Source organism: Alnus glutinosa, chromosome 11 (genome assembly GCF_958979055.1).
Source record: "Alnus glutinosa chromosome 11, dhAlnGlut1.1, whole genome shotgun sequence".
In the NCBI taxonomy this organism is placed as follows: Eukaryota; Viridiplantae; Streptophyta; class Magnoliopsida; order Fagales; family Betulaceae; genus Alnus; species Alnus glutinosa.
The window spans coordinates 19,789,663-19,805,348 of NC_084896.1; the positions used below are offsets into that span (position 1 = coordinate 19,789,663).

The 15,686-nt window shown below is 36.6% G+C and overlaps 1 protein-coding gene across 1 annotated transcript; it reads left to right on the forward strand.

Annotated features, from left to right (window-relative positions):
• Positions 1-14,607: 14,607 nt before the first annotated feature.
• Positions 14,608-15,462, forward strand: LOC133881190 (uncharacterized). The gene has a single exon (XM_062320137.1). The coding sequence runs from the start codon at positions 14,608-14,610 to the stop codon at positions 15,460-15,462; it is 855 nt and encodes a 284-aa protein (XP_062176121.1).
• Positions 15,463-15,686: the final 224 nt, after the last annotated feature.

The following is a 15,686-nucleotide window of genomic DNA, read 5'->3' on the forward strand; positions in this document are numbered from 1 at the left end:
TGGTAAATATTATGTGGCCGCTAATAATCAACTATTAGCGGCCACTTTTTTGGCCGCTAATAATCAATTATTAGCGGCCACTTTATTTGTGGCCGCTAATAGTTGATTATTAGCGGCCACTTATGTGGCCGCTAATAGTGTATTATTAGCAAAGTGGCCGCTAATAACATGATCATTAGCGGCCACTATGCGTTGGCCGCTAATAATGTGGCCGCTAATGATCAAATTTCTTGTAGTGTAAGCCTAACCCGTAGTTGTATTAGTATGCTTTCTTAGTTGTGAGTACGAGGGTAGTAATTTGTTTAAACATATACTCAGATGACTAGCTAGCTATTAAGGATTTGTCATAGCTAGCTGCATTCAAAGAAGTAAGTAGATCATCTGCTCCTTCTAAAATTATTTCATGTCATATTATTTTATCCCCTATTGTTTCTAGTGCAATAGGTATTTTGATGTAAATAATTGTTTATTTAATGTAGTGCGAAGTTACCTTGCTTTCATAAAAGGTCTCCAAACAGATTTTGAAAATATAAGGTTGTTTATGGAAAAATTATATCATCGGAAAAAAAATATTTGTTTTAGAAAGTTATTACCAAGAAATACTTTCTAAACATATTAAACTTCTAATTTTGTTAAGTTCCTGATTTGGGAAAGTTTTATTTTAGAAATTGATAATTATGAGAAGTATAAGATGAGAAACACTCCTACACGTCGCCCTAAAGATACCGAGAGAAGTAAAAGAGTTGAAAATAGTTTATAAGATGAGGGCATGTGTGGAGGGGATACTTTTGGCCCAAGAGAATTAATTGAAAACACGGCTCTGTAACGTTGGGATGGAGGCGCAACCACTAAAGGAGGCTTCGCCAGAAGGTGTTATTCTATCAACAGTCACGCTAAGTGCACTTTGATTGATTAGTTGCCGGACAGGTCTGCGGCCACAGTCATTGTCATGGCTGGTTACAAGGACCGCACAACCATAGTACACAAGACGTAACTGTGTACATGAACCCTATTATGAAAAATTAGTTATAAACATGGGAAAAATATATATTAGCCCCCCAAACTACCACCATTTCTCCAGATAGCCCCCCGAACTACCAACACTTTCAAAGAAAAGAATATGCTTAATTAACTTAGCTTTATTGAAAACTGTATCTTATTTAATTAATGATATGAGATAAAGATGTCTTGAAGGGATTTCAAGAAATTAAGTTTTAAAAGAAAGATTTTAAAGAAAAACAAATTTAACCCAATTGTTTTATGGTTGAGGATTTACTTACTGAGCTTTTCGGCTCATTCAGTTTACTTTTTGCTTTCAGGTCTTGAGCAATGACTTGGTGGCCGGGATGTAGGGCAAGGATTTCCATAGGGAGCATATCATGAACGATTTTTCTTCAAATCAAATAAGTGCAGTGGCACATGAACATTTTCAATTATGAACTTGTTACTATAATTTTAGAAGTTTTGGTCAAACACTTCTGCACTTAAAATAAATTTTTAATTACTATCATGTTTTTTCTTATTTTACCATGCATTTATTATCTTATTTAGTTAATTAACTGTTATGGTGTGCCTTATAATTCTTTGTGCCTCTGAATGGAGAAGTTAACGAACCTACCCCTTTTCGAGCTGTGGATGTTACACATAACTTCGACCCCCTTCCTGTCGAGTATTTTTAGAAGTCCCTCATGTGTCACTCTTATATCCCCTAAAAAATGAAGTGACTTTTTAAATCACCATTTGATCAAACTTCAATAGTGATAATTAATCACAAGTCCAATGGTGATTTTGAAAGCCACCTCATTTTTTAAGGGGCATAAAAGTAATACAAGAGAGACTTCTAGCATTACTCTTTTATGCCACATAAGTGTCATGCTAGAAACTTAGAAATGGTTGGTCACTTACTCTTTTTTTTTTTCTTTTTTTTTTTTTTGAAGAAAATGAAAAAATTAGGAGCGGCCAAACTTTTTTTAAAAACCTAGTTTTTAGTTTTTTAATTTTTTTTATTCTATCTTTTTAAATTAATGAATTTATTTTTGTCTTATTAAAAAATTTAAAATTGTTTTGATCTTTTCGTTAACTTCGAGAACAAATTAACAATTTCTAATGATATAAAGGGGACATCAATATATATGGACGTCATCGAGATCGACACTGTGTGTGAGAGCCCATATAACAGTTTATTAAATAGCATTACTCTTTCTAATTAATAAATTTTGCATGGCAACTACATGGGTTTCTATAGAAAATACCTTCAAATTAACATCAATAACCAAGGAATGAATAGTAAAAGTAAAACATTTACTTTAACCATATTACTATTCTCCCATAATTCAATTCGCACAAAACACTCTAAAGATTCGGACCAGATCTTACATTTACTAAGGAATCGAAGTCCAAATAAAACTCTAATGGCACTCCTAGGTTAAGAAAAAGCAGGAAACCAAATTCAAGTTGACCTCTACCTCTTTGGCTATAAATAAGCTCATACTCCAAGTATAAACGATAGACAGAATATATTATGCATAAAGATACTTTTGTCTTAGAAGCTATTTAGGCATCGAAGCGAGACCCCGAAAAAGTCACTTAATTTTAGTAATTTTGCAGTATTCTAAGAGAGCGTGAAGAACATCAAAAAACCACCGTTCATACTGTATTGAAAACTATCCTAACAATATATATGAACTCAAGATTGAATTGTTTAAAAATCATGTTAATTTATTTAATTAAATCAATTGACAAAATCTTAAAAATAATTAATTAACTAAGGATTAGTATTAAAAAAAAAAAAAAAAAAACCCCTTAAAACTTAAACATTCAATATTTATCTCCACTCAATTGCATGAAAGCCCTATCCAAAAAACCAACCTACCATATGGACTACCGACAAACCCTATCGTTGTCGAGGTTGATCCACAGTATGAGTCAGAGTTGCGGTCGCCCTTTTGGTCTTATTTTATGGTTTTTTTTTGGTAACATATTTTTATGGTTTTTGTGTTGTCGCATTAGAGAAATATAGGGCACTCAGGAGCAAAATCGTTTTTTTTTGTTTTTTCTTTTTATCCATTACCGTGGGTCCGTGGTTGTCTGGTTGACCGGCTAGCCTGAACCGACAAAAGTTACGGACTGTTGATTTACTCCTTTAACTATCATCTTTTTCTTTTTTTCTTCTTTTTTTTTTTTTTCATTAAGATACATTAAGAAATTACACTAGGAAAGGAAAACAAAAACAAAATAAGGCTTGGGCAACTTAAAATTAAACTAGAAATAGAAATATGCGGAAGCAATGCTTCCAAAGATACGGACCTACAGATTCATAACACAGATGTCAAGAATCGGGGCCAATTAAGGTGGTTTGGTATTGGTAAAGAGCACAGAGGACCCAAACACAATGACAGAGATGAACAAGGGGAAGGAATAAAGAAGCACAGAAATAAATAAGAAATAACAAAAACAGAAAAGATAAACAATAGTTATTCGATTGAACGAGATGGAGTGGGAGCCTTCCCTGATAGCGCAAGGGTCCCACACGCTATCAAGGGGAGGCCTCTCAGCAGCAGAAATCGTTGGTTTCGCCCGGCTCCACCGTTGGCCGAAGCAGAGGAAGGCAGGGGGAACGAGCGCCGGTGAGAGTGAAGAACTCTCGGGCGTGTGTAGGATACGCGCTAGTGAGCAAGCGGTGGTGGAGAGAACGGCGACCGTCGGTGGAAGTCGGGGATGCCGGAGAACCCATTGGTGAGGTGCATGTCTTGTAATAGTTGGTAGAGGAGCGTAGATCTACATCCAAAAATTTCAGTTATAACATCTTGCCAAAAATTACAAAGAACTCAGTGGAGGATGCATTAAAATGGTGAGAAAACCTCGTAAGAGGCGAAATAGATTACGGGAGTTTATGGCTTATCTCCCAAGGCCGTAGAAGCTGTGAAGGAAGTGGTTGGAAGGGTAGGTAGAAAACGGAAGGTGGGACGAAGTTGGGTGAGGAGATCTCATACGTTAGCTTCCCTCCCATGTCGGTATACACAAGAGAAGATTCAGGGGTTAGAGGAGAGAGAACGGAGAAAAAAAGAAAAGAAAAGAGAAAATGATGATTTTAGTCACTTACTCCTTTAACTATCATCATTTATATATTGTTTAGAAAGAAAAAAAAAATCATATGTAGCACTTAAATTTTCATATTTCAAAAATAATGTTTTTATATTTTGCCCAAGTTTTAAATTGATCATTTTATTACATTACCGTCAAAGTTAACGATTTTTCATTTGTTACATGTGTTTCATTTGATACCTAGGGTTCATGGTAGCACCCAATAGGCCAATACAATGTCAATGTCCTTGCATCAAAGTTAACGATCTTTCATCTAATATTACAAATCTAGAAGATTAAGATGACGAAGAAGATAGTTTTTGTTTTTAGAGTTTAGTCTTCTTCTTCTTCTTCTTCTTCTTCTTCTTCTTCTTTTTCCTTTGAATGACTAGGCGCTTAATGATGTGGTATTGATATTAGGTGTTGATATGGACACTGATGTGTTAATTGAGACACACATAAAATATAACAAACTACTAATTTTGAGGAAAAAAATGACAAAGAAACCTATTTAAAATTTGTGCAAAACTTAAGGAGTATATTCTTGAAATTAAAAATTCAAAGACTAAATTCGAATAAGATAAAAATCTAAGGACTAAATATGATTTTTCTCTATTTATTAACAACCCGTTGAAGTACTAATGTTGACCAAAACCCTTCTATTAGCCCACCGTGTCAAATCAAATAGAAAAAGACATATGTGACATGCATGAGCTTATGTTTACCTGAAATAATGAAAATGCCGTTCTAGTAAAAAAAAAAAAAGGGGCTGACTCAATTTTTTTAAAATAAATCTTCTAAAAAACTTGTCAAGGTGAAGGTATTTTTAGAAGATTTTGGACAAATTTGATTTTTTCTATCCATTTTATCGTTCAATCCTAACAGAGTGACCTTTTTGCCACAAAATTATAGTTTGATGTATCTAAGTGTCAGATGTGTCGGTTTGTGGGGCTTTTATAAAAATAATTAATAGTTTAGAGGACTTAAGTGTATTTAACCCTAAAAGGAAAATGGGGCAATTTTGGCATTTTGAGAGAAGGATTTTTAATCAAGGAAAAAAAATTAAATTAGGTTGAAAAATATTGGTGTCCAAACAAGCCCTAAGCGGTTCATATATATATATATATATATATATTGAATAAGGCAAGGGAATCACGGCTCATTTATAACAAAAGGTCATCTAGTCACCTATGGGTACAATCGGAGCGGTTATTAACTACTAATGATCGGATAACCACATACCAGATTATAATGAGCTAAATGATCTTGCAATTAGGCGCTTATTCAAACTTGATAGTATAAGAAATTGCTAAAAGAGACCCAAATTGGCCTATTACTTAAAAGCAGTGGCGGTTAATAACTAGCATTCAATAACTGTATAATCGTGCATTACGATTAATCGCTAACCAACCTAGCAGTTGTCGTTGTATTTATTTAAAAATTATAATCGCCTAAACTAATTACGGTTGCAGTTAGTAGCGAGCAATCATAATTGCTTGTACACTCCCTATGGCCACCTAAGTTTTTTCAAAACTAAAAATAAAATAAAATAAAAACAAAAACACTTGTCCTTGCTATGCATAAAAATAGGATATGCCAACTTGTAAAAGAAAAAGAAAAAAGAAAAAAGGGAGTTGCATAAAGTAGTGTTTCACGCACATCTCCTCTCCCATTTATTTTCAGGATTAAATGCTTTGTAATTCTTTATTAATACCAATGATTTGAGTCGAAATTAAACGAATTCCGCAGTTTCAAAAAATGTGTTTCGTTCAATATCTTAATTGCGTTCCATGCCAAGCTAATAATTAACTTGTCAGATGACTTATAAGTCTCATTAATATTATTAAAAAAATTAAAACAAAAACAAACACAAAAAAAAAAAAAAAAAAAAAAAATTAAAAATCTGAAGTGGCTCGAGCCACCCCCTATTTATGGGAAGGGACACCTGTCACATTGCAAGTGAATTTGAAGTGACAGCCGCTAAATAATTGGAGGGAACTTAAACAAAAGTACTAACTGTGTTTATATAACCTGATGAGTACCAAATATTGTGTATTTGGACCCCTTAATTTACATTAGTTAAACCTTTAGCTTTGTTATTTTCTAATGCTTTGGTTAGTTTTAGTGTTTTTATATTTTGTAGGACAATAAGAGAGAAATGATACAATTCAAGCAAAATACAAGGAAATTCGGATGCAGCAGACCAGTACATTTAGACTGATCATAACAGGACCAAAAGATATCCTTTTTGGGAGTTTCTTAGGTCTAAATTGAAGTTCAAGATGTCAGCTTTCCAACGCAACAATTTTCAGCCAATTTGGAGATGCGTGGAAAAAGATATGGCTGTTTGAATTTCAGTCGTCGGATCATCCCGAAAATCCGGAACCATCTCTCTTATTATTTTTCTTTTGCTTCATCCCTTGTCTCCCCAAAGCTAGAGCCAATACACGTTTTTCTCCACATTCTCAGCCACTTAATCACCTTTTTTTTCCACTCAACATCATTCCATAAAACACTCACCACTCATTCCATAAAACACTCACCACTCATTCCATAAAACATTCACCACTCATTCCATAAAACACTCACCACTCATCTCTCCACTCATACACCCACTCACCCATTCCACACAAACCACTTGGCTATAAAAGGAGACCAAGGCTGAAAATCAAGAGGAGGAGGAGAGGCATGAGCCTCTTTGTACATAACTTCTTGCTTATCTTCTTCTTGTAGCTTATTTCTTTCCTTTTGCAACTCTTTGATTTTTATGCTTTTAATGTTTTAAGTTGTAGTTATTTTATCATGTGTAGCTAATATTTTCGTTTGGGGTTGAGGATGAAACCTCACCATTGAAGAGAAACCGAGTTTCTTGCTTGTTCATGCTATTTGAGTTTATGGGTTTGATTTCTCATTGTTCTACTTCGATTTTCTTGAAATGATGTTTTGATATCTCTTGTGGTTTCCGGATACAAGTGATGATGTGGAATAAGTTTCATTAAATCGGTTGCTTGGTTTTTCATCTATCAAAACATTAGACATTCATTGTGCGTCGTTTGACTAATACATTGTTTTATCGGTTCGAATGAAGATATCCATTGTGATTGAATGATACATTGGATGTTTGGATTTCAATTGGTACTCTTTGTGATTTGTGCTATGAACGAAATCATTGAATGATCTAAATGATTTTTGAAGCAATGTAGAGCATACCTAAGATTTGTACGTGACAACCTCGAATAAGTGTGATGAGCATGAGATTAGGTTGATATGATTTGGTGAGTGTGGATTCCAAAACCCTAGACCCCTTTATTTTCATTATTTTTGTTTATGTTTTCCTTTAGAACAAAACCCCTAAATTTGGAACTAGGTTAAAGTAGGATTAGTTTGAATAGAGATTAATTTTCGCAACACAATTCCCTGTGGGATCGACCTCGCACTTGCATAACACTATATTGCAAAACGATTCGTGCACTTGCGAGTAACTATTTTAAAACACATCAAGTTTTTGGCGCCGTTGCCGGGGAATTGTTTGTTTGTGGAAATTGATTTTTGTTTGAATTGATTTTATTTTTCTACTAGTTTAGGTAGATTTTTGTTTTCTTTTTCTTCTTCCAATTTTTGTTTCTTTTTATTTTTATTTGTTTTTGTTTTATTGTCTAACCCAAAAAAAAAAAAAAAAAACAAGGTTTTCTGTTTTATTGTTATTTCAGGTTGTGCGGAATTTTACGAAGTCGATCGATCGAACCAACACTGGAGGTGTAACCTGGAATAGTTCAGTAGCAGAAATTCTTGCCAAAAAAAATTATTTTTTTTGGTCCAAATTTGTAAGTTTTAATTCTTGCCTTTCTGGTGTCTTTGGTTGTTTTATGCATTCGTGTTAGTCTTCAATTTTTTTTATTTATTTATTTTGTTTGTGCTATTTTTTTTTTCTTTTAATCTTCAAAAAAAAAAAAAAAAAGTATATTTTGCTAGTGTGGTCTTACGGTGCTATCTAAGTGTCGAGGCAAGTTCTGGCAAGGAAAGTCTTGGGATTTAAGTGTGTCCGGTGTGACCCCCCTCACTTTCCTGGGAACGAACCTGGGTTCTTAGAGAATTCTGTCTGCCCCACTTGCAATTTCTTTAAAATTTAAATAAAAATTAAAAAAAAAAAAAAAAAAAAAAAAAAGGGTTCATATTTTTGGTAGGAAGTGATTGTAAAACATGAATTATCACCCATATGAACCATGTTCACTTTGCTCTGATCCTCATCATTATACCAATAATTGTCCCTCATGGGGACAATTCTGCAATCTTTCTTATGAGCAAATGAACCCCAATTTCTCTAGTCCGGGATTTGATGCAAATCCCAATTTTTACAACCCGGACTGGAGCAACCATTCTAATTTCTCATGGCAAGCTCAAGCCATGGGAAATCATGCTCCCCAATTTCAGGAACTGCACTATCCTGAATATTCGCAGTTCGATACCCAATCTTCCCATCCTTCATCCTTCAACCAACCGACACCACAGTCATCATTAGAAGACACTCTCAAGGCCTTCATGCAGTTTTCAAGCCAAACCATTCATGAAATGAAGAATGCCACATTGGTTAACACCCAATCTATTAATGAAGTGAAGCAGGCTATTAGTGAAATAAAGAATGCCACCTTGGAAAACACTCAGGCGATTGCCAGGATAGAAGGACAGTTCGAATATCTGGTTGCTGAGTTTAACAAACTGGAGGAAGAAGAGCTTCAAATTCAGCTGATGGCTCAAGGGCACTACATGATTGATGAGGATGATGCTAGTCATTCTTGTCATGAGCATGTCCCTACCATCACCATGTTTGAGACTGAGGAAATTGTGGATAGCAATGAGGAAGAAAAGGAGGAGCACCTGGAGCAAGCAGCGCCCCCGCCAAATCCAAAAATGTCCGAATACGGAATGAGTACTGAAGCTCATTCCTTCATCACCATCCCTCTTGAGACATTTCATGAGCCCCAAGCTTTAATTCTTACATGTCTCAAAGAGCCATCTTATGCCAAAACTGTCAAGGATCTATGCACACAACCGCGCAAATCTAGGAACCATCGTCCTACAAAGATCCTTCGAAGCAAGCAAGTTAGCTACATAAGATGGCGAAACATTTCTGTCGAGGGACATCAATTCTGTAAGAAGAAAGGATGGAAGGGATTGGTTGGACATCAACATGATCGGGGAAGGCGCTGTAAATTTTCTTTTACCTTTTCGTACAGTTGTTTTTTTTAATTATTTTTGTTAAATATTTTGTTTCTGTTTTACCTTATTTTGTTGTCTGTTTTTGTTTGTTAGTTTATTTTTAATTTTTCAATGGTGGGATAACTTCTTGCTATAGGGTGTAAGTGAAGCATGGATTCTTATTTTGATAATTATTGAGATTCTTCTGTACAACATGTTTCACCTAGTGGTAGGACACTTGCTCCAACCAACTACCCTTACAATTTCAACCCACATGAACCATGGAAAGCTTGCTAAATGAGAACATGGAAGCCTCGAAGGAGAGGAAGGTGGGGAATGTGAAGAAAGCAAAGAAGGCGAGGCAAGCAATCCGGAAAGGATATGAGCACGGTACTCATATCGTAGTGCTCTCTCTCTTCTGTCATAGATCGCCATCACCGGATTGAGGATAGATGTGAAGAGCGTCCAGGTTGACAAGACGGAAGAGAAGGTCTTGCATGATCAAGAATAATCTTGCTTCTGGATAGTATGATCAAGAATAGTCTTGCTTCGTTGTTTGTGAATCTGGTTGTGATGCTGCATTTTTCCCAACTTTAAACTTTGAAATTGGTTATGAACTACATCTTCCCTTCCAAGAAGCGATGATGAGTTCAGATTAGAAGAAAGATTTGGCTCTCGAAGTGTGAAGGGTTGAGAGCTCATAGGTGTGCTTTGCCAGAGAGAAGACGAGTAAATTTATAGAGAAAATTTGAGAGGGGACGGTGCAAGTGGTGCCGACAGTGAATCGTAATATCTCCATCCCTTTCTCGGAACGCTCATCCAGCTCATTCTCGGGATGCCCCTCTACGACTGCTAGTTGCGGAAAGTGCGGCGATGAATCCGGAAAAGTCATTGGGTAAAGCATTCACTACAGAAAATTTTGGATTTCTAGACGGTTTCAAACTGTCTAGAAATGGCAAAAAACCGTCTGGAACAAAGTCCAGACGGTTTTTTCTTGATGGTTTTAAACAGTCCAGGACAATCTGTTGCTAATTCGGGTTGTGGACCAAACCGTTCGGAATTCCAAACGGACGATTTAGGCAAAACCGTCCTGAATTAATAATATATATATATATATATATATATATATATATATATATCCATGCCATTAATTTATTTTTCAGTCTCGATTTTTCTGTCCAGATAATGAAACGTCAACGGCCAGCGGAGAGGACAGTGTGTCCTTAGGGGTACCGAGCTTGTTGACTGAATCGTTCAATCTAGGGTTTTCAAAGCCCGATGGGACCGTTGATTTCTTGTCCATGGCCATCGGATCAGTGGCTAGGGTTCGCCAAGTCGCCGACCTCGCTCACCATTACTCTAGCTGCTACTGGGAGCTCTCCAAGGCTCGGCTCAGGTACTGATTCCTCAAAGTTTTCCATTTTTTTGTTTCCTCAAGGCTCGGCAACGGAGAGGAAGACGTCGACGGTTTAGAAAAAAAGGCATTTAAAGTTTTTTGGATTCCCCCATCAAAATTGGTTCCTCTTGGCTTTGGAAGGGCATTCTCAAAAATTGGCCTGTGATTGAGAAAGAGGAATATTGTTGGGCTGTTTCCAGGGGTTTAGGTCTCAAAATTTGGTATTCCCGCTGTGTTAGAACTTTAAATGGTTTTATATAAGCCCTCCCCAGTCCCTAAACACTTGCTTTTCTCCCCCTCCTGATCTCAATGTTTCGGATCTCATTGAAGATAATTCGATTTCTTGGAATTCATCTCTCATCCATAACATTTTTTACCCCATTTCTGCCACCCAAATCCTTAACATCCACCTACCTCTCTTCCCAAGAGATGATAGATTAGTTTGGGCCCCTTCCCATGAATTGTTTATCCAATCCTAAAACTACACAACTTCTCCTTTAGACAACTCGGATTGGACCCTTCTTTGGACCTAAACACTCCAACATGGACACAAGCAGCTCCTTTGGAAAATCACTTGAAATTATTTTTCAGCTATTTGCTCATTTAAAAAAAAAATTAAAAATTGCACATGCAATTGATTTTTAATTATTAGTCAATAAAATATTTTATTTTTTTTTACTGTTTGTGTTTAACACAATATAGTTTTCATGCGTTTAGGACACTCTGAATTTAAGACAAGTTACCATTTGACTAAAAGGAAACCTTGTTTCATACGGTTTCTACATTATCTTTAACAAATGGTCATGGGCTTTAAAAATCATAATTGCTTTTATTACCGTTTGACTTTATGGTCATGTGCCTAATTAGAAGGAAAATTAACTTGCTTTAACCCCTTTTTTACGGCTCTGAAAGTTGGACATTATCAAGCTTTCTAGTATTTTATGGTTTGATATTTAAACCGTTGGGTCATAGTAACTTCTTTATGATAGTTAGAAAACCATCGGATGTATATTTACGTAATGAGTAATGTTTCTTGTATAACTTTTATATAATTTTAATAATTTTTTTTTAAAATCAATTATTGAATATTTATGGTACACATGTAAGAAAAGAAATCCAATGATTAATTATTAAAAAAAAAAAAAAAGTAGTTAGAATTGTGCAAATAGCACTATAATGAGATATATATATATTCCATTCAATTTTTATTTTTTTTTGGTATGGTTATTCAGTTTTACTTAATTCTATTCACCTTATTTATCTTTAGTGCGGTTAAAAGCTTCTCGTATATACCACCACATCGTTCCATACTTTCTCTCTTCTTCTTTTTTCTTTTTTATTTTAACATTATTATAGTTTTTGTAATATGTGGGGATTGTTATTGTGTGTTACAAACTATTGCTTCAAGAATGGTTTGGTCGTTCCTCAAAATCAGAAGCAACATGGGACATTGAGAGTTACATTGAATTTCTATTCACCAGGACAATATTCAATGGGGCTTCAAAATTGGAAACAATAATTTTTTGCCTCAGATAAATCAGGACTACTCGCAAATCATTACACATAGCAAATCTATATTGTCTCTATTTTTTTTTTTTAGGAAAAATTGCACCATTAGTCTCTATAGTTTGCTTAAATTACAAATCACTTCTTGTAATATCAAAATTAATTCCGATATTCATGTGGTTTACCTAATTTACAAATCGCTATTTGGAGTCTAATTCCGTTAAAATTTTTAAAAGATTCCATTATGCTCCACATCAGCACCACTAAGATGACGACACGTGTCACTCTTAATAAAAAAATAAAAAAAAATATAAATAAAACTTAAAAAATTATTTTTTAAAAAATAAAATAAAAACTGGAAAAGGAAAGAGTGGCCACGCACCACTCCAGAGGTGGCCGGCTATGGGTGGTGTGCAGCCATCCCTTACGCCACACCTTTGATGATGCTGAACCTTTGCTCCTAGATTAGGATTGCTTTATGCTCTTCAAAGAGGTACTTCTCCAAGCTTCGATCCATTCTTCAAGTCCGCTTCAGTTGGGGCCATGGGGCTTACTTGATGTGAACAGTATATGCTCAGACCGTCAAACAATTAACTCTTCGTCTTTCTTCTGATTTTTCTAAAACAAACGCTGTTTATTTTGTCCCGCGCGTCATGTCGTTTGAATAAAATTAAATCTTGACTGTTCAAATTTTTAACAGCAGATGCCCGGTTATTTATTTACTGCATACAAGCTGAAATTAGGATTCCTTACAAATTCATTGAAATCGTAGACTTTCAAATTACGTTAATTTATATCCTGCTTTTTTTCTTCTTTTTTTTTTTGCATCGAATGGCTATTAAAAATTGGACACGTTACCAAGGCATTCAAAAAAAAAAATCATTTCAAAATGTTTTTTTTCTTCACTTTTGAAGAGACGCTTCTTTAGTAAATCAAAAGACAATTTTTTGCTCAAAACTGTTCTACGATGTAAAGCGCAATAACCTAATAAAAATATATTCAATTCTCATTAGTAATATTTCTCATTTTTAATAAGTAGCATTTTTTACATTATTCGATGCAAAAAATGGCATGAATTTACGTAATTTGAAAATTTACAATTTCTATGGGAGATTCTGAGCCAATCAACTTACCATTGGCTGGCTGTTATATGTAACATATGATATTCTTATGATTATGATGTTCAATCCATCACGAGGTTCACAATTTGGGACTGTTATGTTGTGTATATATGTATAGCACCAAATTTATATTTAAGGTAGAAAACACATTAAAATGTATATCATTTACACTTTAAAACATTTTGAGCATTGCTTATTCATAAAAGTGAGAATGTAGGAGAAAAATTGAATACCTAATCAAACAATAAGAATCTCGAGTTAAGTGTACCTCTGACAAATTTGGCACGTATGCAAAAGCGATGCGGATGGAGGAGCTACATCGTATGGGGTAGACAAGGAAGAATTGGTGTAACTATTTCTTGAATAGGGATTCTTTAAAGAGAGTAATCTATCCGAGCTCGTCAAGATCATTAGGGCCCAACCTATTCAACCGACCCGGATAGCCAGTGGCACCCACGTCTGCGTATATCTCGAAAGTACCCAGGATCTATAGGACACGACGCACGATACAAAACTAGATTGTGCGCCTGGAGCTGCACCCATGATATGACACATAAGATCGTGCGCTCGGGATAAGCGGTCGTGAAGCCCGAAATATCCGTGCCCCCAACACCAAGTTCCTTCAACTACCGATTCCCGAATATTCAGGGAATCAATTGATTGCTCCTCAAACTCTATAAATACCAGAGATCCTTCAGATATTAAGGTACGCTGATTAATCTCTCTAACATAACTCTGCACATTTACTCTCAAACAATACACTTACTTAAGCATCGAAGAGGGATTGTCGGCATCACCCCGACGCAGCTTACTCTTGCAGGGACTTGAATAAGGAGCATACGGGCGAATTACTGATCGACACATTACCTACCAGAATCTGTCTCAACAGATTGGCGTCGTATGTGGGAACAACTTGTATCGTTTTTATACTAAAAATCCGTTTTGGTGAACACTAGATCATAAGCAAACAGAATGTCCCGAGATGACTGAAATGCCTAGGAGGAAGGAAACTCCAACGACCCCCAACTTACTCACCTGAATGAATGAATGGAACAGATGGCCAAAAGCATAGAGGATTTGGCTACTATGAATGCCATCCTCCAGGCTTGGGTTCCGGAACTTCATCAGATAGTCACAAATCCAGAAAATCGAGAGGTCTGCAATAGTCACATCGGAGAGCATCGGGAGGAAGGAAGAAACGAAGGCAGCCGAGTTGAGGGGTCCGGAGAGTGAAATGACCGTGAGGAAGAAATCCCCGAAAATCTTCCCCTTCCTCAAACCGAGGCCGAAAGGACGGTGCAAGGCATGATCGCCCAGTTAGAACAGAGGTGCAACATTCTAACCACAGCTATCCAACGAAACGACAAGGGAAAAGCTTCCCTAGTCGAAAATCTTTTACAAAAAACTACCTCTCCAGTCACCGAGGATGTGGCCAACATTCTACTTCCCGAGAAGTTCAAAATCCTGGAGATTCCGTTCTATACAGGCCTTGAAGATCCCGCGGAGCATCTGGATAATTTCCGTGCCCACATGGACCTACACCGAACACCCAAGATGGTGGCCTGCCGAGCCTTCCCACTTACACTCATGGGCAATGCTCGCGATTGGTTTAGGAAACTTCCACCAAACTCCATCCGTCACTTCAAAGACCTCGAAAGGATATTTCTAACGCAGTTCATGGCCGGGAGGGTCAGAAGGAAGCCGTCTGGATCCTTGATGTCATTGCACCAGGGACCCGAGGAGTCTCTCAGAAACTTTTTCATGAGATTCAACCAGGCGAGGCTCGAAGCTAAAACAGCAACCGACGACTTCATATACGGAGCCCTCTTCCAGGGAATTCGAAAAGATGGTGCTCTTATGGCTGATATAGCCCGAAAGCCTCCACAGAATCTAGACGGCTTCATGAATAAAGCCGAGAAGTACATCAACCAAGAGGAGACGCTCCGAGCCTTGCTAGGATCCGAGCAAACTCACCCATCCACCTTCGAAAAGAAAAAGAAGAAAAAGGATCCTCGGAAAGAAGAACGTAAGCACGTTCCAGAAGAAGAGGAGGCCAGGCCAAAGCGAGATTGGGAGTCGCTCAGAGGTCACAACTGGACCCCCGTCAATGCTCCCATCATGGATGTTCTCCTGGAGATAAAGCAAGACCCTATGTACTGAAAGCCCAGGCCAGTACTCGTAAACCCGAATTCACCATATGCAGACCAGTATTGTGCTTTCCATGATACTACTGGGCATCGCACCGAAGCTTGTATTTCCTTGAGAATCCTGATAGAACGTTTCATAGAGAATGGAAAGCTTGTCCGATTCCTTGCAAATCAAAGAATTCTACCGGACCAAGGGCACGGTAACCGCCCCCAGGAAAATTACAATCGAATCCACCA